Genomic DNA, 26,881 nt, shown 5'->3' with positions numbered 1-26,881 from the left:
TTACTCCCAGGGTTGTTTATATCGAAGTTGATATTTAGCCGCACCACGTTGGTGTTTTATAACATTGTACTTTTAACAAGGTGGGTCTTTAGCCCAATGCTTAACCCCCAAACTAGAGGACCAGGGTATACACACGTACACTATGAACAATTTAGCTTACCCAATGCACCCATAGCACATATCCTTGGACTTTGCGGAGGAAACGCACGCGGACACAGGGACAACATGCAAACTTTACACATAAATGTCGACTGACCCAGCCAGGGATCGAGCCAGTGACCTGTTTGCTGTGAGGCGAACGTGCTACCCACTGTGCCACCGTGACGCCCCTTATTTTATTTCAGTTAGTGAAAATGTTTTAGTTACCAATAGTTTATTATATTAGTATTTTACTTTCCGTTTACTAAAATAACCTTGGTGTGTACTTGACTATGTAGTTTGCAAGTACATCATACTAAATTGTTATGATGACATGGGTATGACACTCTGTTCTATTAAAGTGCTTTATGAGAATTTGTCTTAAGTCCTCCTAATTTAAAACATTGAAAAAACATACTTGATGAGGACCTTTGACTTTCAGATTTTACCTCAGTTTTCCTGTAAAGATCTGGCTCAGGGGTATGGTAAAGCTTTTTACATTATAAAATACATAGGTCTTATGGAGACTCTTCAAATCCATATATATGTGTGTGTGTGTGCGTTTATGTGATTTATGTGGGCACAAATTGGTATAATTACTTGACTATGATCTAATAAGTATTACTTGGCTTAGGAGGACATTCCTTGTGTCTTCATAATTTGAAACATTTTAAAATCATACCTAAAAGTTTTTTTTTTTTTTTTTTTTTTTTTTTTTCCACTTACTGTAAATTTGCCACTGGTTTCCAGTGAGTTTAGATGTAGGGATAGGGTAAGGCCATATAATAAGCCTTTTTTACTTACTTGCTTACTCCCAGAGCCGTTTATATCAAAGTTTATATTTAGTCACACCATGTTGGTGTTTTGTAACATTTAAATTTTGCGAGGTGGGTGGTTAGCCCAACGCTCAACCCCCAACCTGGAGGACCAGGACATACACACATACACAACAGACAATTTAGATTAACCAATTCAACTATAGCGCATATCCATGAACTTGTGAGGGAAACCAGAGCACCCAGAGTAAATGCACGCGAAAACGGAGAACATGCAAACTCCACACAGATATACTAACTGACTCAGCTAGGGCTCGAATCAGCGACATTCTATGAAGCATCATGGCTACGCCACCGTGCCACCCAATAAGCCTTTTTTACCTGTATAAAATACATCTCACCTGTGGAAAGTCCTCATAAATCACGTGAATCAACCTGTGTGTGTGTGTGTGTGTGTGTGTGTGTGTGTGTGTGTGTGTGTGTGTGTGTGTGTGTGTGTGTGTGTGTGTGTGTGTGTGTGTGCAGTGAATTATCCTAATCTCAATGCCATCTCTATGAGATTGATATGTCTCATAAGAGTCCCGAGCCTCATCGGGATGGATTCTTCCAGGATTTTGACGGAAAGAGCCTCAGACATGTCTTGCCAGAGGAGTCTCTATCCCTGCATTCAAAGCACTAGCGAATCATGAGCTCAGAGCTTTGAAATCCAAGCTTACAAACACTTGTCAGCCAGAGGCCTTTAATAAGCTGTCATAGGCCTTCCCAGTGCCGCCGAGCTCCCCTCTGTGAGGACATTAAGTTCTTACAAGCAGCATCTGTTTCAGGGCCAGGCACCTGCCTCTGGCCCTAGCGCTCCACTAATGCTTTCCTACCTTCCCTTGACCATGCTCCCTGCTGTTAGCCACTATGTTTTAGCCTCGCCACTAGTGACCTGCACACAGATGGACACGCACACACACTCGGGCTCGCCGACATCTGCTGGCCAGCCTCCATTATGCTCCTAGAAATCTTAATGTGCTCTCAATCTCCTCTGCGAGCCTGAAGGTTTCTCTTCTCGTTCAAGCATTTCATTCCTCGGGGCGCTCGGGTCTCTGGTGGCACCGTCCCGGATCACTCTCTCTCCTCCGAAATCTCACACACTTTTCTTTTCCCTCTGTCTTTTGGGCTTTTCTGTCTTCTCTCTGTAGACTGGAGAACATTCTGGTTGCTACCCTCTGACAAGATTTAGTGTGTGTGCGTGCTTATGTGTGTGTTTGTGTTTTTGTGTGTGTGGTTTGCCAGCCTTGTTATAAATGCTTGCTGCCCACATCCCTCCCACGGCCCATACTGGTGGCTATTTTCCTCCAATGCACCACATATCATCCCCTCATGTTCCTCGGCACAAAGAGAAACTCATTCTTCACCAAGAAGAGTCATTTATATCCCGACCCATGTCAGAGTCTATTTGGGTTGAGTATTTGTGCTGACATTACAATTAGGTTTGGATTTTATTTTGAATTCACAAGCTCAGTTTTGAGTTACATGTAGTTTGATTGATAATGGATATATATTAGGTTCAGTACATGCAAATATATCTCAATTAAAAAATGCCTAAAATAATTCCGTAACCTATACAGGCTTATTAGTTGATACATTGTAAATAATAGTTAAAATTTAAAACTGATACAACAAGGTTGTAACTAAGAACTAAAAACTAAGACTAAAGGCTCTAGGTGCAAAGTCTAAAGCGCATGGCGCAAAAGCATTAAGAGCGTGTCCGAATCCACTTTTCCTAATTTTGAAAAGAAAAATACGCTCTGCGTCCTGGCACATGGTCTAACAGGGTTGTGTGAGGCATGGGTGTGTTTTAAGCATAATGTGCATTAAACCAATCAGAGTCTCATCTGTCATTCCTTTTAAGTGCCAGTTGTGTACTTCTTAAGTAGAAAAACTGGTGAGAAAACAGTTAAACAGACCATCTGTGTGAAGATAAAGAATGAGCCTCCTCAATTTGGCCTCTTTACTTTCTCTTTACTTTACTTTTACTCTTTACTTTTACTTCTTTTATTTAATTTTTTTGTGGATCCATTTACCTACATATTTAATAATGTTTGTTAAGCACAAAGATTTAGTTTTAAAACTATGTCTAAATGCAGTTCTAATTTCCAGCAAATAAATAGATTAACAATAATAACCAAGTGTGGTCAAAAAACTGAGTTAAGGTTGAAGTCAGCCCCCCTCTTTATTTATTTATTTTTTTTCCTATTTTGGTTTAACTGTAAGAAGATTAATAGAACACATTTCTAAACTTAATAGTTTTAATAACTAATTTCTAATAACTGATTGATTTTATTTTTGCCCTTACAGCCGCAACCCATCTCTGGGAAACATCCACAAACACCCATTCACACACACCCATACACTACGGACAACTTAGCCTAACCAATTCACCTGTACCACATGTCTTTGGACTGTGGGGGAAATCGGAGCACCTGGAGTTTTTGCCATGATAACCGATGATAATATTTTACTAGATATTTTTCAAGACACTTCTATACAGCTTAAAGTGACATTTAAAGGCTTAACTAGGTTAATTAGATAAACTAGGCAGGTTAAATTAATTAGGCAAGTTATAGTATAATGATGGTTTGTTCTTTAGACTATTAATTCTGACTTTAACTGTATATCCAAGCACATGTCCTATTATTATGCTTCATATAGTGACAAATATGTCTTCAAAACCCAACAAGTGGACAAAGATTGTTTTTTATTAAAACAAATAAGTGAGCATATAATAAATAATACGGCTAATAATAATAATTACAAAAATGCAAATTGTGAATTAACCGAAAAAGACATGAAGAAGCCATGGAGGCAGTGGTTTTTATATTAATGTTGAAAAGTAAAAAAACGTATAACATTTTAATCCTTATTTTTTTTCATATGTAAAAATGTGTGTATTGCTGTATCATGTATGTATTAAGCGATGTGTAGGGGTTTAGACTCGCATAGGTGCGTAACTAAAGCTCTCTGTGCTGACCTTTAGACCAGCTTTTAGTTGGTCAATGAAGCAGTCTATTTTAGATCCTCAAAATAGCAACAATGTACCTTACCGCTCCTCCTTTATAGACCAGCACACCCATTAGTCCACAAAGTAGCACAAACGGATTTGCTATATAAACGTGGTGCAAAACATAGAAAATTAGGGTTATGCTGGTCTGAAAATAACAACAAATTGTGCGAAACACGTCTTGTGCCTTATCGCGCTGGCTATATGATAGGGCCCTAAAACTATTGGTCAAAAAAACTTTTTAATTGAAATAAAATTTTTAAAACCACAATAAATGTAAAAATGAAAACGAAATGAAACTTACCACAGTTACATAAGAGCATGTGTTTTATATTTTCTTTTGGCAAAAAAGAAGGAAACTAGGCATGATTAAATACATATACAGTACAAACTTTAATATTTTTGCATTTATATATTTTTTTTGGATTCAGTGTTTGTTAACAGTTATTATTGTTTTTTTATTGTTAAGGGTTTAGCTGTGAAAAGCTGTGAGAACAGTAATCTTTGCTTTGCTCAACACTGTTAAGTTCACTGAACATTGTTTAGTTAACTCTGCAAAACTAGAATTACTGAAACAAAACTGAACTAGAAATAAATTATTGCAATAAAATGAGATAAATTAAATCTAAATAGAAATGTATTTCAAATAAAAACTAATCTAACAAAACCATTAATGAAACAAAATAAACTGAAATAGACAGAAGAAAATATCAAAATAGAAAGCAAAACTACAATAAAATTATACACAAACATCATTTTACAAGATGACTGAAAAGGGGAGTCCATCTACATAAAATTTGCTAAATTACAAACAAAAATATATACAAAATATCAATTAAAGCAAGGATGAAAACTATAGAACAAAAATAAAAATGTATTAGACAGCGCTTGATGGATTTCAGTGAAGTCTAACAATACTGAAGTACAGAAATTCAATAATAAAATGTAAAATAACACAGTACAGTCTTCGTTGTACATACTTAAACAACAACACTTAAACACAATAATCTTTGTTAAAGTGGCAAACCTTGTAATATATTGTGTCCAAATGGTTCAAATTTACTTAAAATTGCTTGACAACCTGCGATGTGACTATTGCGATACCGATGCTGAAATGATTTATTGTGCAGTCCTAAATTAAATTGCACATTAAGCTGAATTTAATAGTAGTAACTTCACTATCACTCCTTCTCAACGTGGAGTAATGGATTCTGGAGTAGATACTGTTATAACTGTTGCCCTCTGTATTGATGTCCACTTTGTAAAACAGAACAGAACACCAGCTACATAAAAACCTTTAATAGTAGGATCCTTATCTTCACAATCCTATACTATGACACCACAAGTCCACCCAAACCCTATTGCATAAACCAAACAGATTTTAAGCAAGTTAGTCCACTCGAAATGACGAAAATACCATTTTATACAGACCCACATAAACAACCCACACTGAACAAAATACAAAACCAGTAGAAATTGCAGTGGTCTAATCTGTTAACACTGAAAATGACGGCATTGAATGTCCAGTCACAGGACATGTATTATAAGCTTCTTCACAGGTTCATGCTCTAAATCCCAAAAATATAATCCTGCATCCGGCAAAAGAAAAGAGAAGAAATAAAAAGCAATATTGAACGCTCTTAGAAATGCAGATCAAACCTTACACATTCATTGAGATGCACAAGATCACAATGACTGAGGTGCGTGTCTGCATGAAAAACAAAGGAAGCACAAGAGAAAATATATACCAAAATAGACAAATAATATATACAAACACAATGAAGATGACACTTATGATTGAATAAAAATGCAAAGTTTCCTAACCAGGACAACAAACAAGTAAAATATAAGAAAGAACAGGTCAACACTATTTTTCCATTATAAAACTGACTTATTATTAGTGCTACTACTATTGTTATTTTACTGCAGATCACAAACAAATATCTATGGTATATACAATATAATTCACATTATCCCATAAGTTATGCCTACTTTCACCCCTAGGAAGTAGCTCATTGGGTAGATAGAATGAAAAAACAAAACGATTGTATCTTTAAAGGACAGGTCACTCAAAACTGAAAATTTTGTTGGACTAAAGTTTGTTGGAATTTTGGAAGAAGGCAAGGTCAACGATTTAGGTAAAAAATCTATTATATTTGAATTCTGGCAGCACTCTGTAGCATGTACTCTCTCGACTCTTCTCTCTCCAGTTTTCCACCCGCCGGTCCAGTCACTGAGGGAAAACAGGTGTTAATCATTTGTTTTGATTGGCCTACTTTTTTAGCCGCTGGTCTCCCAACCTGCTCTGCCATTGCGGGCAGCTCGAATACGCTCTTTGTCGAATACGATATGTCATCATTTACTTATCCATCACTTGTCACAAACCTGTTGGTTGGTTGGTTTTGAATACAAAATTAGTTGTTTTAAAAAATGTCGAAAACCTGTATCTATTTACTCCCTTAGAGTTCCAAAACAAATTTCATGGAAGTCAATTGTTACTGGTTTTTAACATTCTTCAAATTTTCTTCTATTGTGTTCAAAAGAAAAAATAAATGTATTAAGGTTAGAACCACTAAAGAATGAGTAAATATTGAGTAAAATTTATTTTCTAGGTGAATTATCCCTTTAAGTTACTTGTGACCATTTAATGGTGTTAAGATTAGAGAAGGTGAGGTTCTGTCTGAATCGAGTGAATGTGTCAATGTAATACTTTCTGCACAAACATGGTACACAGAGGTATACAATTACATATTTTATCGTACTCAAATAGTTTGATGATCAGTTCACATACTGTTTAAACTGAAGCAGCTACACTCGTATCGTGCCACATTAGAGAGTGTAAAGGCAGTGTTTGTTTAATGTTGTAATGAAACTGACAGAATGCGGATGTTAAACTCCTTGCAAGCGATGTTTTGTAATGGTTAGATTCACAAATCAAGTGAAAACGGCATTAAATAACTGATGCTGATATTGAGCCAATGGGTGTCACAGTAACGCACTGGGTAGCCTGATCGCCTCACAGCAAGAAGTTTGCTGGTTTGAGCCTTGGTTGGGTCAGTTGGTATTTCTGTGTGGAGTTTGCATGCTCTCCCTGTGTTTCCGTGGGTTTCCACCGGATGCTCCGGTTTCCCCCACAAGTCCAAAGAACATGCAGTATAGGTGAATTGGGTAAGCTAAATTGTCCGTAGTGTACAATATGTGTGTGAATGAGTGTGTATGGATGTTTCCCAGTGATGGGTTGCAGCTGGAAGGACATCTGCTGCGTAAAATATATGCTTGATACATTGGCGGTTCATTCCACTGTGGCGACCTCTTATTAATAAAGGGACTAAGCTGAAAAAGAAAATAAATGAATGAATAAATGAACAAATGATATTGATTCATTAAAGGAAAAGTTCGCCCAAAAGTGCTGTCATTTATTTATCCTCCAATTGTTTCTTACTTATAATGAACATAAAAAAAAGATATTTTGAAGAATGTTAGAATAGTGTAGCAAGTAAATATTTTTAAAGTAATCCGCTTGTTAAGTTATGACATGAAATACTGTTCCTGGATCCAAAGCTGCTACTCTTTTGAATTGAGAAAATATTCATTTATGACCACATTGAAGTTTTTTTAACTAAAATCATGGTGTACACAAGAGTCTCTGGACTTTTAGTCTCTGGACATGCTGCATCACAAACACCCATAATTGAACAATTCACAAAAAAAGTATTAATTTCTGGCCATCTGATATTAGGCATATAAATGTGTGTGTGTATATATATATATATATATATATATATATATATATATATATATATATATATATATATATATATATATATATATATATATATATATATAATGATTGTAATTTTTGAAAGTATTACATCACATTTTAGACAGTGAACGTTTATTATGACTATTTGTTGAGTCTCCCCATACAGTTTGAAATAGCGTTTGGACCCGGAAGCTGCTTCTCGTGATGTCACACTTATCAAGCGGATATTATTTATTGACCTTTTTCTCTTTATTTGTGTATTAATTTATTTCTTGCTCTATCCAGTGCACTTGTACTTACCAGTTTACTATATTTAAATATTGAAAATGTTTCTTACTGTATATGACCTTTGAGGGTCTCAATTACGTTGTTTTTACAATCCATTTAGTATATTAAACCAATAAAATAAACACATTTTAAAAAGTGTAGCCATTGGGTTAACATGAAGATGATTAAATCATTTTTTGCATGTGAAGTATCCATTTGAAATGCAAATCAATTAAAATTGAGAAATCAATATTTTCCATCCAACCCTTCTTCTTGTTTTGCTTGTTCTGACCGGAAAATCTTGTGTCAAAAACAATAGCTTGAGGGTAAGATCCACTGTAAAGTTTCTTGTGCAGCGATTACGGAGCATTGCACAGAGGCTGCGTTTCAATCAAACATGATGGGCTACAACAAGTTAGACAATAGGGCTTTTCCTCAAAAGCGCCTCATTTCTGTCTCTTTGTTTGCTTCTTTGTGCTCATCCCTTTCCTTTCACTCACTCTGACACTTTTCCGCCAAAAAAGGGAAGAAAACGCATAAAAAAGAGATGTTTTATGGGCCCACACATGCTATGAACAAACACGCTCATATTCAGAGGAAAACAGAAATGCCCTGAAGCATCGCATTTCCAACAGATGTCTGAGGAGCCCGGAGCCTGGTACGACAGAGGCACATCACATTTCCATTTGGCACATCTCAGCCGTATCTCTGAGTTATGACAGTTTGCGCTACTCTCAAGATGCGCGCCATTCAAATCTCATTCATTATGAATGCCAGTGATTTGGAGGACTGCCATCACGGTGCTCTCCAGAACCACAGCACCAACACAGGAGATGCGGCTGCACTATAAAACACACTTTATTCTGCTCCAGATGTTGCCAGAGATGGGTTATTTTCCTTCATTTAAAAGTTGTGAGTGACTCAATCTATCTGATTCAATGCTTTATTTTTGGCTTTCTCATTACTTTAAAAAGTAATTAAAACTGTTTTAGCAAATTTAGGCCTGTTGGTCTCACATTCCTGGTGCTTAAATAAAAAAAAAAGAGGTTTAGGGACGGCCAGTCAAAATCCCTAGTTATCTGTTCAGTCGAACTCAACACAATATGACAATTTTAAGTGAGGCGCCAGTCTGGCTTATAATTACAATAAATAAAAACAACAACAAATAAAGTATACTGTCCCAAAGGAATCACAAAGATGTTGATCCAGGAACATGTCATACTTGGTGAAATTAGGTTAGGGAAGCAATCTCATTCATCAAAATCATACAGAATGCTACACATAATTCCAAACAACTTAACATAAGTAAAGCAGTTCAAGTAAACCAACAAAATTACTCAAAATTAGACTCAAAAATAGACTCAAAATTACTATTCTTTAGAAATACAATTCAAAAGAATGAACTACAATTCTTAATTCTTAGTCTGTTCACAAGTTCATACCTTAAATCTGTATTTGCGTCTGCTACATATAGAAATGTCTGCTGACAATATATCAGTCCTACAGTAACTCCACAGACATGTGATTGTCCACCAAATCCGTGATGTTCATCATTACAATCCTTTTCAAACAAGAGAAATACAAGTATAACTATGAACCTCATCATTTGGGGGTGTGACAGTGGCGCAGTGGGTAGCACAATCGCCTCACAGTTAAAAGGTTGCTGGCATTTCTGTGTGGAGTTTGCATGTTCTCCCCATGATCACATGGGTTTTTTTACGGGTGTTCTGGTTTCTCCCACAAGTCCAAAGACATGCACTGAAAACTAAATTGGCCATAGTGTATATGTGTGAATGCCAGAGTAAACAAAGATTTTTATTTATTTATTTATTGTAATTTGAAATGTTGTGCAACTTATAGTTTTAAGCAGGAGTGAAACCTGTACTGTATTTTATTTATCAAAGATTTTGTGCAGCTGTTATTTTTTGTGCAGCTGTTTATTTGTAAACGAGGAGGGAAACCCCTGTGTTTGCATTATCTTTTGCTCAAACTGTTTAATAAAGTTTTAATGAAGGCTTTAACTCTTAAGTAACAATTTATGGGAAAATACCGGATATATATTGTATATCGTCATTCCTTCTAAAAATAGCGATATGATTTTTTGCCCATATCGCCCAGCCCTACTATGTAACGTACGCTCAAAAAAGTTTTTTGTTTTTTTTTACTTATTCAAACTACTTAATTAAAATCAGCTGAAACAACAATTCTTGAGATTTTGTTGAGACAACTTATTTTTTTATGTTTAATCCACATAAATTTGTTAAAAGTGTTAAGTTAACTTAATCAATTTGTGCTGGAACAACATGAATGAATTGTGTGGAACCCTGCATTTTTTACAGTGTCTGATTCGCAAAAATTTAAACAGTACCCTCTAGTGCAGTGGTTCTCAAACTTTTTTCACCAAGTACCACCTTAGAAAAAAATTGTCTCTTCAAGTACCACCTTACGACGCTATTTTTTAACCAGTATTAAAAAATAGCGTCATATGCCTAATTAAGCAGCTACAGGTGTGCACAGTTTAAAAACGATGCAGATTAATTCCTATTATTAAGAATATGTATTATTATCAGTCACTTTAAACATTTGAAATAGTCTGAACATTAACTGTGCTTGCAGATTAAAAATTGTGCTTTTAAAAGTTCATTAAAAATGGCATTGTTCTTAAAAAGTAAAAAGAAAACTGCTGTACTTAAATCTAAAGTATTCATAGTAGCCTATTCATCAAAAGCTGGAGATGTTGCTTTTACCTTATAAATATAGGCTATATGTCACATTCCTACACTTTCAGACAAATCTTGAAATATATGTTAAATGTACATATGTCAGGGTTCATACAGGCACAGCCTAATGAAAATCAATTCCAGCACCTATTTTTTTTTTTCAAGACTGACATGTATTGAAGACCTGAAAAGTATTCTCAGCAACCCATAAAACATTGCATAGGAATAGATACAAATAAAAAACATAAAAAATAATATTTATTAATCATATATTAATAATATAATAAACCTGCACTAAATGCTTGTGAAATCTTTTTTGTACTCAAGTAAAAATACTATTACACTGCTAAAATAACACAAATTTTAGTAAATAATATTAATATTAGGTAAAAGTACAAAGTACTCTTTTAAAAAGTACTAGTTGGTTACTTTTGAAAAAAAAAAATCTGATTTTCATTATGAAATCACTTTTTTTACGTGGAAACCTGATTGAATGGTTGAATTGCTTAAATCCCAAAGCTACACGTATAGGAAATTGCACTAACAAAGGAAGTATGGTCGATTTTTCCTTTCATGACAATTAATCTTTTTCAATAGCACTGGTAAAACTACCAAATAATCTTTAAGGCCATAGAGACACTTTTAGCCCATTTTTTAAACGATATTTACAAGCTTTGAAAGGTTTAATTGAAGTATATGGTAAAAAGATTTAATTTAGCCTTTTATTTACATATTTTACACTATTTTTCTTTACAATATGGCAAAATTGTTTCTTAAAAAGCTGTACATCACATGTAGATTTTATTTTACATTTAACCTAATCTAAAATAGAAACTTTAAAAAAAATACAAGTACACTGTCAGTAAAAAAAAAATTAATAAAACAAATGACTTCATTTTACTTGAGGTATTTGAAATGACAACACTACATTTATCAAAGCAGTGCTTTAAGAGTCTTATTGTTAATTTTGATAAATAAACAATAAGTAACAACGGATTGCTTTGACCTGTAATGCTTTAAGACAGATCAGAATACAGCTAAATGTGTAAATCACACAAATACCTCATCCAGAAACATTTCCAGCATAATTATTTTGTCGTAAAGAAAAAAAAAAGAAAAAAATACACCTTTGCTAAAAGTAAGTTTCACTTCACAAACACAGCCAAATAAGAAGACCATTAGCATTGTCATCGATCATGTATCAATCTATTTCTAAATACTTAATAACTTTGAATACTTCTGACTAAATTTAGTCAAGGAACAAAGATAAATAATGTCTACTTTAATAGTGGAAAGATCGCGATTGTATTCAATCTGAGCACACAGGCGATCCTGAGAGGACTTGCAGTTCATTTGAAAAAAAAAAGCCTATTTAAGAGCTCGCATATCTGTTTTAGCGATTTGCGTACATGAATGCGCTCTCGTGTTAAAATAAAGCACTCGCCACATTTGCAGAAATGAGTAATTGCGCAATACCTCCATTCCCGCGCCGCCATTCAGAATGTATTTAGAGGAGTGACAGGTCAGAGGCGAGAGACTGGCTGTCGGAGAGCGAAACGTGTTTGTAGATCATCAAAAAGGCAGGAAATATGTCCGCGGTTTAATTACTCTGCTAGACATCTCTATGGTGAAAACACCCGAGAAGCATTAATCCAACAAAACATTTGTTTTTAAGTTGTTTTTTCTGTCTCTGCAACACAGAAAGCATTTGTCCCGCCCTTACGTTTCACGCAACTAGACAAGGTCGACTGTGATTGGCCATTTTTCATGTCAATCAAATCACGCTTCAGAATCAATTCTTAAACTTCGGGAAATGATTTATAACAGCTTATGACACAATGCACTAAAATAAACACTCTAAGCACAGCGTTGTGATCGTACGCTTCACAAAACAGCCAATGCTGATCACATCGATGTTATATTACGCATTAAAGGATTAAAAGTGTTAATTGTTTCTTTCATTGTTCAGCGGTTCCTCCGCGTACCACTAGTGGTACGCGTACCACAGTTTGAGAACCACTGCTCTAGTGGATTTGCCATCTGAAACATTAGCCGGAGCATTGTATTTGGGAAAAATTTTGACTGAGGCATGTATTTATCAGTGAACCTGGGCTCATAACTCTGCATTTGTCCCAGAAATGAAATAATTTTTTGTTTTCAAAAGTTTGTCACCATCATAACATCAGAGAGAAAAACATTTAAAGACCCCCTGTAATGAAAATAGTCTTTAAAAATGTGCTGCATGTAATTTTTTTTACCCCAGTTAAGCAAATAAAAATCAGCAGATATTAATGTGCTCGTCTATTTATTAATCTTAAAATGATGCAGCCAGTCATGCTTTAAAATATGTTCGTATTGAAATATCTATCTTGTATTAATCTGTGTGGATTGCATTCTGGTTGCAGCCATAGAAGCCAGCAAGAATCACAGATTCTGCTCAATCTAAAAACCTACAATTAAACATAAAAACTTTATGACCAGAAGTATTTAAAAAATACATATTTGAAACAAAATTAGTCTTGATGCTTTCCATTGTCAGTTGCACTTGTTCCTTTTGGTGTTGTCAAATAGGCAACCTTCTTGAGCATCAATCTGAGATTGGGAGTGGTGGTAGTAAGACCTTGACATGAGAAACCTTAAACATCCATGGAACCTTTTCATTCCACAAAGCAAGCGGAAAAAGTTCTAGACATTATAAAAAAATGCTTCACACTATAAAAATAGATCTTTAAAGAACTTCCACTAGAATCATTTTTGAGGAACCAAAACATACTGTACTGTATAAGTCACTGTCAAAACCTCTTTTTTGGTTCTTCCTGGTACTTTAATTTTCTAGTGTTTTAATATGCTGAAAAACAGTGTGTAATTTAGTCTTTAAAGGACTTTAAAAGCCGCTGATAAGTGTTTCACTATAATATTAGAGAGTTCCAACTTACATGTTGGGTTCCACCATAGCAACCATGATTATCTCCACTGACTTTCTATAAATGTTATGGTGTTTTTTTTTTTATCTTAGGATGTTGTTGTGTTGTTTTTTCTTTCTTTTTTGACAGCAGTGATCTCAATAATATCAATGACTGCACTGTGTCTGACATTGTAGAGATCCATGCAGTCGCGGGTCTACAGAGGTGCAAAACAGAGTCAAACGAAAGCAAAAACACCCTCAGCTGAAACTGTAATAATAGCATATTGGCGAAACAGATCTGGGAAACCCTCCAGTGCATATTTATGTTTGCTCTCTGGAGAGCATCAAAGGTTTCTATTTACAACATGTTGAGCGATGCAGCCAATCACAGACACATCTGTTGATTTCTCAAACACAATGGCTGATCAGAGAAATTTGTGTTAGTCAGAATGAACTCTCTGCTCAAAATGCTATAGTTTTTCTTATGCGTAGTTACATATACTTGTGAATTCTCTATTTATATCAATGTCTTAAATATAGAACAACTAGCTATTTTTCCAGCCACCTATTTTATTTATGCATTTTGGAATATTGCATAAAGAAGCTTAATGGAAATGTCAAGATGCACTTAAATTTTGAAAAGGCAATAAACATTTTATCCTTTTAGAAATTCCAGTATGCGCAGCCAAAATTTTATGTGGTTTTGTTTTAACAGATCATATGATAACAAAAATGCGTGCGGTGGAATGACATTAATGGACAAATCAGCAGAAAAAAAACACATTCTAAAACCTCTGAAATATTGTTTTGGTCATTCTAAAGTCTCTTAGCCAAGTTCATCATAAAAGTGGTTCAGTATTATTGTGTCCAAGAACTGTCTTGCAGTGACTGCTCTCCCAAAGAGTGGTCTCACTCCAAAATAAGTTTCATCTTCCTCTTCCAAGGTGCAAGTAATTCATTATATAAAAAAAGGCCAGTGTTGGCTTCTCCTACAGTGGCAAATTAATTTTTTTCTTCTTGATTATTGGTGCCAGTTTATCAGGAAGTGGGTTTTTTTTCTGTTTAACTTATTGGAAAGAAACAAATTAGTGTTTATTTACAAATGTTTTATGTGATATTCCAGTTTTGCTCGTAAATTTAATTTGCATCTTTAGAAGTAAACATGGCTAATGTATATTGGGGACTTTAAAATAAACAATTCAAACTTAAAAAAAAAAAACATGCATAAACAGTGAAAATATCTAGTTTCAATACTACATACTTTATCTAAGGCGGATAAAGTAAAAATAAAAAAGATACTAATTGCCAATGTTCCCCTTTTATTTCTATAGTGAATTTAAAATGAAGCCAAATAGCGAAAGTATTGCAAAGATGTATGTTCAGTGTGCTTTTTTTGATGCCATTTTGAGGACAGCAGAGAGAGACCTATTTGCAAATCTGGAATCTGTAGGTTAAAATTCTAAGTATTGAGAGGATTGCCTTAAAAGTTGTCTGAATGGAGTACTTAATACATATTATCAAACAAAATTAGAGTTTTGATATATTTACAGTAGGACATTTACAAATAGATCCTGACTGCCAAAGTTACCATTTATTTTTATAGTGAATCTGAAGAAATCATTCAAATGTTTGGGCTCTTTAGTTTTCCATAAACTAGATTTTAGCTTTTACATAAACATAAAAAAAAAATCATAAAGAGTCATTCATCAAAGATTCGATAATCTGATCAATTCACTTAACCACAAAAAGTTTGAAATCTAAAAAAACATAAAAGTGATCCTGCACCACAAAATCAGCCATAAGTACCTTTTTTAAATGCTGGGTTCCACACAATCAATCTTTGTTGGGGAAACAAAAAGAAATTAAGTTACCGTGTTAGTTTTTACAAGTTTAATTGGATTGAACATAAAACAATTAAGTTGTCCCCAGATAAACATTAAAAATTGTGTTGTTTCAACTCATTTTAATTTTTGGAATCGGAGGGTTCAAAAAAATCTAAATAATGAGGCGATTGTCTTTAAAGTTGTCCAAATTAAGTACTTATTACTAAGCAAAAATTAAGCTTTGATATATTTACAATAGGAATATACAAAATGGAAAATATAATATAAAAATAAAATATATATATACTAATTATTTTTTGACTTAAAAGAAAAATTTAAAATTTTGACCCATAAAATGTTTTTTTTTGCATATTGCCCAAAATATACCCGTGCAAAAGAAGATTACTTCTGGGTTACTACTACCACTACTACTACTACTTTTACAACAACAACTACTACTACTACAACAACTACTTCTACTACTACTACTAATAATAATAATAATAATAATAATTTTAGTAGTAGTAGTAGTTAAACTAGTAGTACTTAGTTTAGATAGTATTTGGTCCCTCTCTTAATTGGGTTAAAGTTACTCAAGTTAATGAGACAATGAAATTATTAATTCGGTGGTGATTGAAACTGATGATTTACACTTGCTGTTAATAAACAGAAACACGGAAGAGAAAGACTTCACTCACAGCCTTAGATGAAATCAGCTAAAATATTATACATTGAATCTCTCAAAATCTCAGCAGAGGATCAAATTGAACAATAAGCAACACCACAAACAGCAGCTTTACTTTTTGCAAACCTGTTTGCCCTTATTTAAAATGGGACCAAATATCTCTCTAAACTAAGTCAATTTTACGCAGAGGATTTAGCTGTGTAGTAGTAATAGTAGTAGTAGTAGTAGTAGTAGTAGTAGTAGTAATAGTAATAATAATACATTTTATTGTGACCGAACATTAGATTGTTAATGTATAAATAAAAAAGTAAATGATGATGTAACATAGTCTAATTTGAGATTGCTGTAGATGTGCATTTGTGTGAATGAACATCAGAACCTGAGATATAACACTTGAGAAATGTGTGAACAGAAACTAACCCTAGTTTTCCCTCTAAGGAGGATCGGAGCTTTGAGGTGTGTTATAATTCATACATTAGAGACGGCATTCATAAATGACTGCGCTGCTATCAGAAAGGTGCACACACACAATATAGATTTCTGTTGTTGCTTACTGAATGAGAAAGAGAAGCGAGACGATTGAAAGAAGGCTGGGGGAAGGGAGTGGGAAAAGGCAAGGCGCAGAAGTGAAAAAGCAACATGAAGGCAGCGATGTGTTTCAGACGACATGTTCAGACACAACAGCGTTTTCCTCCCTGGCCACATCTGAGAGAGTTCATGAGGGGATCGCTAAACCATTTGGAGTCCTTGGTGTGTGCTCGTGTGTGTGCGTGTGTGTGTGGGTGGGCGGTAGAAAGACAGTCTGTGTGTGAGTGAGAAAAAAAAAGAGAGAGATTGAGAGAAAACACATTTTGAACATTGCCTCTGTGCTCTGTGGCCAGTGTTCGGTGAATATTTAGGGCAGCCTTGCTGTTTTGAAGTGGACCAGCAGATGAATGTGTATGAACAAGAAATACCGGGAATGAGAAAGTCTGAGTTTTTGACTCTGTTTTTTTTTTTTTGCGAAGCTTGAACTCTGAGCTTCTGAAACTATTTAAACCATTTGAAACTATTTTAACTATTTGAGTTTATATATATATTATATTATATTATATAAAATATATTTCACTTTATCAGATTGGCACGAATTTTGGTATTGTTTTCGATACCGATTTAAAACGATTAAATGGTACTGGGAAGTAAATTTAACACAAATGTATAATCTAGTTGAAACATTTAATCCTGCACCCAAACAAAACATAAGTGAAAACACTTCAGGATATCAACCTCAAATTTAAGTTTGATGTGTTTATTGTTTTATATATTGTATTTTCTTGCCAATTTTTAAACTAATAGTATTTTATACAGCTTTAGATTATGGCTTTTTGGTAAGGATCTATTTCATATAATTTATGTGTTTTGTTCTTAACAATAAGCCTACATTTTATTTATTTATTTGTACTTTTTTACCTCAGTAAAAAAAAATAGAAACAAAACACTTTAAAAAATTAAATCTGTTTCAAAGTATTCGAGATTTATGACAGTGTAAATAGTTTAAACTTGCATTTTCAGGTGTTCTAAAATGTTTAAAAAGTGTTTGATAGACAAATAGATTGTAACCTCTCTATTGTATAAATATTTGTAGAATCATAACATTTACTAAAAGAGCCAAATATAAACACTGTTAATGATTTCTTGAAGAATCTACAGTAGCTTACTGACAGCAGTTCACCAGTTTGCAGTACATCAGTTGCAGCAAAAATACAGTTTACATTTACAGCTCCATTTATCTTGCTGTTTATGTATTTACAGTATTGTATGTCTTTAATGTAAATATATAGTAATTTTCACAATGCAACTTTAAAATACAGCAGCGTACTGCATACTAGTTCTACAGTAAAGTTCAGTTCATATTTCAATTAAATAGGGTGTAACTTACAAAATTGTTAAGAGTTTACAGTATTTATACTCCCCATTAATTTTTTCTTCTTTTTTAAATATTTCCCAAATGATGTTTAACAGGACAAGACAACTTTCAATGTATGTCTAATATTTTTTCTTAAAAAGAAAGTCTTTATTGCTTTATTTCAGCTACAATGAAAGCAGTTTTTAATTTCTTTAAGAACCATTTTAAGGTCAAAATTATTAGCCGCTTTAAGCTATATAATTTTTTTGATAGTCTACTGAACAAACCATCATCATACAATGATTTTCCTAATTACCCTAACCTGTTCAGTTAACCTAATTAACCTAGTTGAGCCTTTAAATGTCACTTTAAGCTGTATAGAAGTGTAAAATATCTAGTTATTAGAGATGAGTTATTAAAATTATCATGTTTAGAAATATGTTGAAAGATTCTTCTCTCCATTAAACAGAAATTAGGGAAAATAATAAACAGGGCTGGTAATAATTCAGGGTGGCTAATAATTCTGACTTCAACTGACTTCAATACACACACACACACACACACACACACACACACACACACAGTGTTACCATACACAAGTAACAACATTTGTACGATGACGCAGAAGCCAAATTGAAATATTATTGCAAAAATGTTTGTTCAGCAGTGTTGGGCACAGTTACAATTTAAAGTAGTGCGTTACAATAGTGAGTTACTTCCCCCAAAAAGTAACTAATTGCCTTACTTGGTTACTTTTTAAGTAGAACAAGTAAGTAAGTAGAACAGTCAGATAATAGATTCAGTTAGTAGAACAGTATACTGACTCATCTGCTGAGAAAAAAAAGCTTTACATTACATTTTTTCTAAAGTAACTCAAATAATATTACTTATTTTTAAAAGTAATGCTTTACTTTACTCGTTACTTTAGAAAAGTAATATTAAAACATAACATGTGTTACTTATAACGCGTAACCCTCAACACTGATGTTTAGTGTGCTTTTTTTGTTGTTGATGTTTCATGGAATTATATTTTTGTAGCAATCAGCTCATTTAAAAAAAAAAAATTACAAGCTATATTTGTCAATTATAAAATCAAAATCCACTTTAGTTTGCAATATCACAAGCACTTGATGATGTTTAAAAAGGGTTTTGAGAAAAAGCAGTACTCATAAATTATAATGTGTTGCATAAATTGTGAATTGTAGCACTAATGCACCAAAGGTGATGACTCTTTTTGTTTTTGGTGTTAAAGCACATTTTGCTGTGCTTAATTGCATTGTTCTCAATGTGAAAGGGCTGTAACCAAGGTATGCATTTAAAAGCCCTGCCCTTTTCTGAAAAGAGGCGGAGAACTGCAGCTCATTTGTATTCAGAGACACAAGAACAGCATGTTTTTGCTTCCACCAAAAAAAGGGCCTTTTACGTGCTATGTAATGAATGATCCGTGAGGTATTTCAAGCTGATGCATCACAGACGGATTCTGGGGACACCTGAGATTTACACAATGGGACTCATTTAAATAGCAGTTTGTTTCCGTGCTCTGGAGAAGTCTGTAATGAGTGTTGATTTTTCTCTCTCTAGGACCCTGAGCTGGTGAGGAACATCTGTCGCTGGGTTAGAAAGGCCACTAGCATCCCCTTCTTCGCCAAACTCACACCCAATGTTACCAACATCGTTGACATCGCCACAGCTGCTTATGAAGGTATGAACATCCTCACTTACTCACTAATAATGATACAGTATATTTATACTATATTTATACTATTTACAACTTTATTTGTCATTAAGACTGAAATCACATAACAAAAAAAGTGTCCAGCCTTCGAAATGGGTTTGTAGCCTTCTCCTAACCTTTGTCTTTCTACAACACCCTGCAATCTTATGAAATCAGGGTTTAATTCAAGTGAAGCTATTGACTCACAAGTTATGGTGATTTTCTGTACACTGAAGCACTAAATTTTACATAAAGTTTACTGCACTGTTTCAATTTTACTACAATTTTACATGAACACAATTTACATTAAATTTAGTAGTGTTAAATTTATGTTTTTAAACAAAGTTTGTTTAAATTCAGCCTATATTAATTATTTGCAAACATTTACCTTAAAACAATACTCTTTAGGCTAATACTTCTTGTTTGAATATGCTAAAAGGGGTGCATTTATTTACAATTATGGATATAAAACTTTCTAAAATATATCAATGTTAAACCCAAAACAAGGTGTTTTGATTAGGTCTTAAACAATGAATAAGATTATTTTGCATCATGAAAGCATTTTCAAAAAAGCACTTTAATCCAAAGAGATTAAACAAGGATATTTCTAAAATAAGTGAGCTACACTTTAAGTAGAAGTTACCCAGAAAGAGCAGGTTCATCAATGCCACTTTTAACACTTGTGTATAAACAGCTAAACAGGAAATATATCCTGTCGTGGTACTTTAATGCCACATGTGACAGTCACGTGGCGTCGGTACATCATCAATCTGGACAACATTTCTAACCGGCATGCACCACTTTAGATTTCGATCGATCTGGACAGTGCTGTATGAAGTCGAACGCACCTGATCTTTCACTGGAGACTCACCCTGCATGAATCATTTGAATCTGTGAATCAATTACTGAAGACTCACTTTAAACAGATCATTTGAATTAGTGACTAATTTGCTAGAGACTCACACTGAATAGTTCATTTAAACCAGTGAATTGTTAATTAGTTTACAGATGTCGTTCTATTCAAAAATGTATTATTGAGTGCAATTGTGAACCTGTTCAAAAGTTTAACTGATAAAAGACAGCTTGTTCACAAATTAAACAGCACTACAGAATCTCTCTAAACAGGTAACAATTTCAGCTTCATTCAGCAACTGTAGTGTAGTGATAAGTGTTATATATTTTTAATTTAATGAATTAATGAAGTGTTAATGAAGTGATAAGATATGTACTTGAATACAGTCAAGAAATAAAATATATGTATTTACCTTACACCAGTGGCAAAATGACAGTGTTTCTATTTACCAACGTTATGTGGTTATAGTGTCAGGTTTTTTCCTCTCACTACGATGGGTGTTGGTAGGTTTACATGCACTGCAGCCATGTGTTTCATGTGTGCTATCCAATATTTAATGGCAAGAACAACCTCTTGGGAGAAGCAACATGTGAGGTGTTTCTGTGAGGTTACATGGTTTTGAAGAACAGACCTTTTTTCAGTTGTGCAATGCCTCAGTAATTGTTCCACCATGGCAGAAGGAGCCATTTCTTTAAATAAATAAGCACAACAATAATTGTTTAAAAACAATATAAAAATGATTATACATTTAAGTACATGTGCTGACCAGTTCTGTAAAATACCCCTGTTGAAATTGACTAAAAAACATCTCATTCAACTGTAAAATCTGTTGTACAAAAATTGATGTGTTTCTAATATCCATATTTTCTATTGAAAATTTTCAGTTTGCACAACTTGAAGAATAATAGAAATACGTTTAGCTGCTTTCCATTATCATGATGCTTTTTTCTTAGATTCTCCAAAAGAAAATATATAACATAAAAACACAAAATTGTTGACATTTTTGCAGATTTATTAAAAAGAAAAACTGAAACATCACAAGTACTTAGACCCACTCATATATTTAGCTGATGTGCTGCCCATTTCTTCTGATCATCCTTGAGATGATTCTACACCTTCATTTGAGTCCAGCTGTGTTGGATTATACAGATTGGTCTTGCATAGGAAAGCCACACACCTGTCTATATAAGACCTTAAACCTCCTTTCCACTGCACACGACAAATGACAAGCGACAGACTGGAAGACATTCTTTTTCAATGGAGAATAGTCCGGGAGCTGCTTGGAGTCTCGATCATCTCCGTATGCGGAAAATTCGGATCCGAATTGAGCTGCGGATCCGTTGAAATATTTCAACTCCTGCGACTAAACTGTATGCTACTGGCCGACTGGATGTGATGTATTTCAGAGTTGTACAAGCAGGTCTGTGTGCGCGAGATGAGAAATATATATGTATATATATATATATATATATATATATATATATATATATATATATATATATATATATATATATATATATTAGAAAAAGTCTATATAAAAGAAACCTTTATATTCATAAATGTATGTAATAAATTAATAAAATTATAGTTTTTTAAGTCTCCAATATTTTTTAGTGGTCTATGAGTTTTCAGTTTTCATTCATTCATTTAATCATGGTGAACAGAATACTGGCTCTTGCTTTTGCCCTCCTTTATTTTGGACACTGCGAGAACAGCTTCTCTCCCATGGTGCACTACAGAACTGAAAATTCTGTGCGACTGCCACAAGGGGGTGTATTCCGACAGTTGTGTCCAAATGTTGTGCGCAGTGAAAAGGCAGATGTACAGCTCACAATGCATATCAGTGCAAATAAGAATCATGTGGTCAAAGATAATGCCTGAAGAGCTCAGAGACAGAATTGTGACAGATTTGGCCATGGTTGCAAAAAAAAAAAAAATTCTGCTGCACTTAAGGTTCTTAAAAGCACAGTGGTCTCCATAATCTTTAAATGCTAGATGTTTGGGATGACCAGAACCATTTCTAAAGCTGGCCAAACTAGGCTATCATGGGAGAAGAGCCTAGGTGAGATAGGTAAAGAAGAACCCAAAACATCACTGTGGCTGAGCTCAAGAGATGAAGTCGGGAGATGGGAGAAAGTTGTAGAAAGTCAACCATCGCTGCAGCCCTCCACCAGTTGTGGCTTTATGGAAGAGTGGCCTGACACATGAAAGCCTACATTGAGTTTGCTCAAAAACGCCTGAAGGACTCCAAGATAGTGAAAAATGAGAAATAAGATTATCTGGTCTAATGATAGATCTTTTTGGCCTTGATTCTAAGTGGTATGTGTAGACAAAAGCAAGCACTGCTCATCACCTCTCCAATACAGTCCCAACAGTGAAGCATGGCTGTGGCAGCTTCATGTTGTGGGGGTGTTTTTCAGCTGCAGGGACAGTATGAGGATGACTGCTTGCAATTAAGGGAAAGATGAATGCAGCAAAGTAAAGGGATATCCTAGACAAATCCTTCTCCAGACTACTCAGAACCTCGGATTGGGCCAAAGGATTACCTTCCAACAAGACAATAACCTTAAGCACACAGCTAAAATAATGGAGTGCCTTCACAACAACTCTGTGAATGTTCCCCCGCCAGAGCCCTGATATAACCCCAATTGAGCATGTCTGAAGAGACCTAAATATGACTGTCCACCAACGTTTACCATCCAACCTGACAGAATTGGAGAGGATCTGCAAGGAAGAATGGCAGAGGATCCCCAAATGCAGGTGTAAAAAAGCAAAGGGTCCTGCTGTTTCAGATTTTCTTTTTTATGAAATCTGCAAAAATAAAAAAGTCTGTTTTTCTGTTGATATGGGGTGCTGTGTGTACATTAATGAGGGGGGAAATGGCTGCAATATAACAAAGAGGGAAAAATTTGTCGAGAGAGCTCAGTTGCACTGGAAATTAAGAAAACACATGCACATGAAAAACACTAACTAATTGAGAACATCAGTTTAACAATACACATGCAAGCTAATTTCACAACTCATGCAAATGCAGAAATGCTGTATAATTGTGCAGAATAAATGTTAATTTATTTTTCATCATTACAGCACATTTAATCATTATCTTAATCAGCGATTTCCAAATAACATTTTCACAAACATGACATTAGCCCCTTTCACACATACAGACCTTTCCGGAAAATTACCGGCAATTTTCCGGAAAGGTTGTATGTGTGAACAGGTCCTTTTTGAAAATACCGGTAAATTCGTTCTGGCTATTTTCCGGAAAGAGAAGTTGTAACATTACCGGCAATTTGCCGGAATGCTGCGCTGTGTGAATGCAGAAGGAAGATTTCCGGAATAAGCTCGTGCACGTCTAGAACGTGCTGACGTGAGACGTCTGCTTTAGCCAATCACAACAGTCAGACGCATTTACGTCCGCGCGGTTTGTGAGAATAAAAGCCTTTGAATATTTTTCCAGACACATTTAGCTGCTAGAAGTTAGTCAGATCACGTTTATATGTTCTTCTTAATGCCAACTGTGCAAATAGTCATCGATAAGATGCTTATGATAAGCCGTTGTTTGTTTACCTTCAAGCTTTGCGTGTGCCCATGAAACAGCCTGTGAGCGTCAGCACACTTACATATTATGAACATCTCGACATGCGAATATGATCCAGTGAAAGTTGTTTACAATATTGATCATCCACAGAGTTTGTAATTTAGTCAAATGTTTACAAATACAAGCGCAGCCGTTTAAAGCTCATTTGTGGTGAATGATGTCAGAATTTACCGGTATTTTGGAATGGATGTGTGAATGCTCTTTTCCGGAAAATTTCCGTAACGTCCTCGCCTGTGTGAACAGCGCTTTTTTGAATATACCGGTAAAGTCGTTCCGGAAATTTTCCGGATATTTACCGGTATCACTGTGTGAAAGGGGCTATTACAGTCATGACATTTAAAGATTTTTATTTCACAATTTATCTTAGTTCCACAAAATGAACGACTTGTGGTAGAAAGCATATTCAGAGTAAATGAAGACATCAAGTACTCTTTCTCAGTACTCCCATCTTATTCATGCCATTTATTACATAGCATTTAATCTCATTTAACCCTGTTCTTATTCATGTCCTTCACAACAGAAGACAAGAGGGTGAAGGATAACCTTTGAATATAACCTTTTTAAATAAGATTTTCTGTGTATAATGTTCGTTTTTATATTACAAGCCTCTTCCTGAATACAAATATATGTAAGGTGTCTTGCATTGTAATGCAGTTACTTCTGTGTGTATTTTTGTTTGTACTTATATATAAAGAGTTCAGATGCAAAAATCATGAAAAAAAACAAAGTGCCATCTCGAATTTTCTTTTACAATAAGCATTTTTTCTCAGCCTTGTATGTTTATGTTCAGTTATTTTATATGAAAAGCAATGAAAATAATCAATTTTTTTTAATTGCTGTATGAAGACATTAAGAGCCTGATAAAACCTGAATCTCTGAATCAAGAGCCTGGTAAAATTCTAATATTAGAAGAAAATTTCAGATGCCACTTAGAGATTTTTGCATCTGAACTCTTCATATCCAGACAAAAAAAAAAAAAAAAACATGTACTGTATGTAGTTGAAGAAAGCATTATTATTCTTCTTGTTAAATTGTAATTATTTTTTTAGGTATTTCCCAAATGATGTTCAACAGAGCAAGGACATCTGCATTGTATTTCCTATTGTATTATTTTCTTGAAAATCTTTTATTTTAGATTGGCTATAAAGCAGATTTTACATTTTTATATTATATATTATCTTATACAGTTGAAGTCAGAATTATTGTTAGAATTTTTTTCTTTTTAAAATATTTGCCTAGTTATGTTTAAAAGGCCAAGGAAATTTTTACAGTATGTCTGATAATATTTTTTTTCTTCTGGAGAATAAAAGCAGTTTTTTAATTTTTTAAACACCATTTTAAAGACAAAATTATTTTTACAAATTTTAGATACAATACACAAACACTACATAACAAACTATCGTTACACAATAACTTGCCTAATAACCCTAACCTGCTAAGTTATCGTAATTAACCTAGTTAAGCCTTTAAATGTCACTTTAAGCTGTATAGAAGTGTCTTGTAAAATATCTAGTGAAATATTATTTATTGTCATCATGGAAAAGATAAAATAAATCAGTTATTCGAAATGAGTTATGAAAACTATTATGTTTAGAAATGTACTGAAAAAATCTTCTCTCCATTAAACAGAAATTGGGGAAAAATAAACTTTAGGGCTAATAATTCAGGGGGTTAATAATTCAAACTTCAACTGTATAATATTAGCCACTTTAAGATTAGTGTTTTGTTTTTATTGGCTACTGAAGAAACCACTGTTGTCCACTGTACTAACAATTCCTATCTAATCAACCTATTTAACCTAGTTATGCCTTTAAGTGATATGTAATTACAAACTAATTTCGAGAGGGTCACGTGCTTATGATTGACCGCTCTTCCCGCATTAGCTAATGCATGATTTACCAATCGGAGGATTCCTAGCTCACCAAAAATAACCAGAGTTTCTTACCTCAGTTATCTTCATCTTAAACAATCCCCCCTTAAACCCCTACTCCTCTTCCCTTTTCCTTGAGAAGCCAGCACTGTTGCCTCACAGCAAGAATGTCACAGATCCAAGTCTCTTAGGGTGCTTTCACATTAGCACTTTTGGTCTGCACCCAGGTTCGTTTGTTGTCAAAGCACAGTACGTTAAGCTAGTGTGAACGCTGTCTTCTGAACACGGGTGCGCACCCGTGAACTGTACCCAAGTCTGCATGAAAGAGGTGGTCTGGGGTACAGTTTGTGCAAACCCCGATATGGTTCACTTCTGATATGAATGCAATCATACCAAATAACGGAAATGAACCGCCAACTGTACAACAAAATTTTGTTTTTATAATGTTCATTCGTGTGTATGTCTGTGTAAACAGTGATCCCCAGTGCAAACAGTGATAATGTGTGCTTGTTTCCACCAAAAACAGCTTCTGCAGACATTGTGATGTTCTGAACATTTTAAATGTTTTTGAATGGAATTCGAACAGACTATGTTCGCTATTTTGTCATGGTCACGTTACCTACCTGCGTCAGTTGCATCGCTTCACTCCCATCTGTGAATTCTTTCGCTGGGCATTATGGGCGCAGCATGCATGCGTTGCGCACTTCAGAATCTCGCCAGAAGTAGTAGGTCATCTGACTTTTGCTTGCATACTGATTTTCAAATTCTATAATTTCTGAAATACTCGCATGCTGATTTTAGCGTACTAAATAGTATGAAAGTATGCGATCTC

The 26,881-nt window shown here is 34.4% G+C and overlaps 1 protein-coding gene across 2 annotated transcripts in view; it reads left to right on the top strand.

Annotated features, from left to right (window-relative positions):
* dpydb (dihydropyrimidine dehydrogenase b) overlaps positions 1-26,881 on the top strand; it is a 303,194-nt gene that overhangs the window by 208,323 nt on the left and 67,990 nt on the right. For both annotated transcript variants that reach the window (XR_012386199.1, NM_212893.1), the window contains 1 exon segment: positions 19,593-19,713. Coding sequence is in view for 1 of the 2 variants with exons in the window: in NM_212893.1 (NP_998058.1) it covers positions 19,593-19,713 (121 nt within the window). In the remaining variant the exon portion in view is untranslated.

Source organism: Danio rerio, chromosome 2 (genome assembly GCF_049306965.1).
Source record: "Danio rerio strain Tuebingen ecotype United States chromosome 2, GRCz12tu, whole genome shotgun sequence".
NCBI classification, from domain to species: Eukaryota; Metazoa; Chordata; class Actinopteri; order Cypriniformes; family Danionidae; genus Danio; species Danio rerio.
The sequence above is the reverse complement of the archived record's forward strand: the minus strand, read 5'-3'. Positions and strand labels throughout refer to the sequence as shown.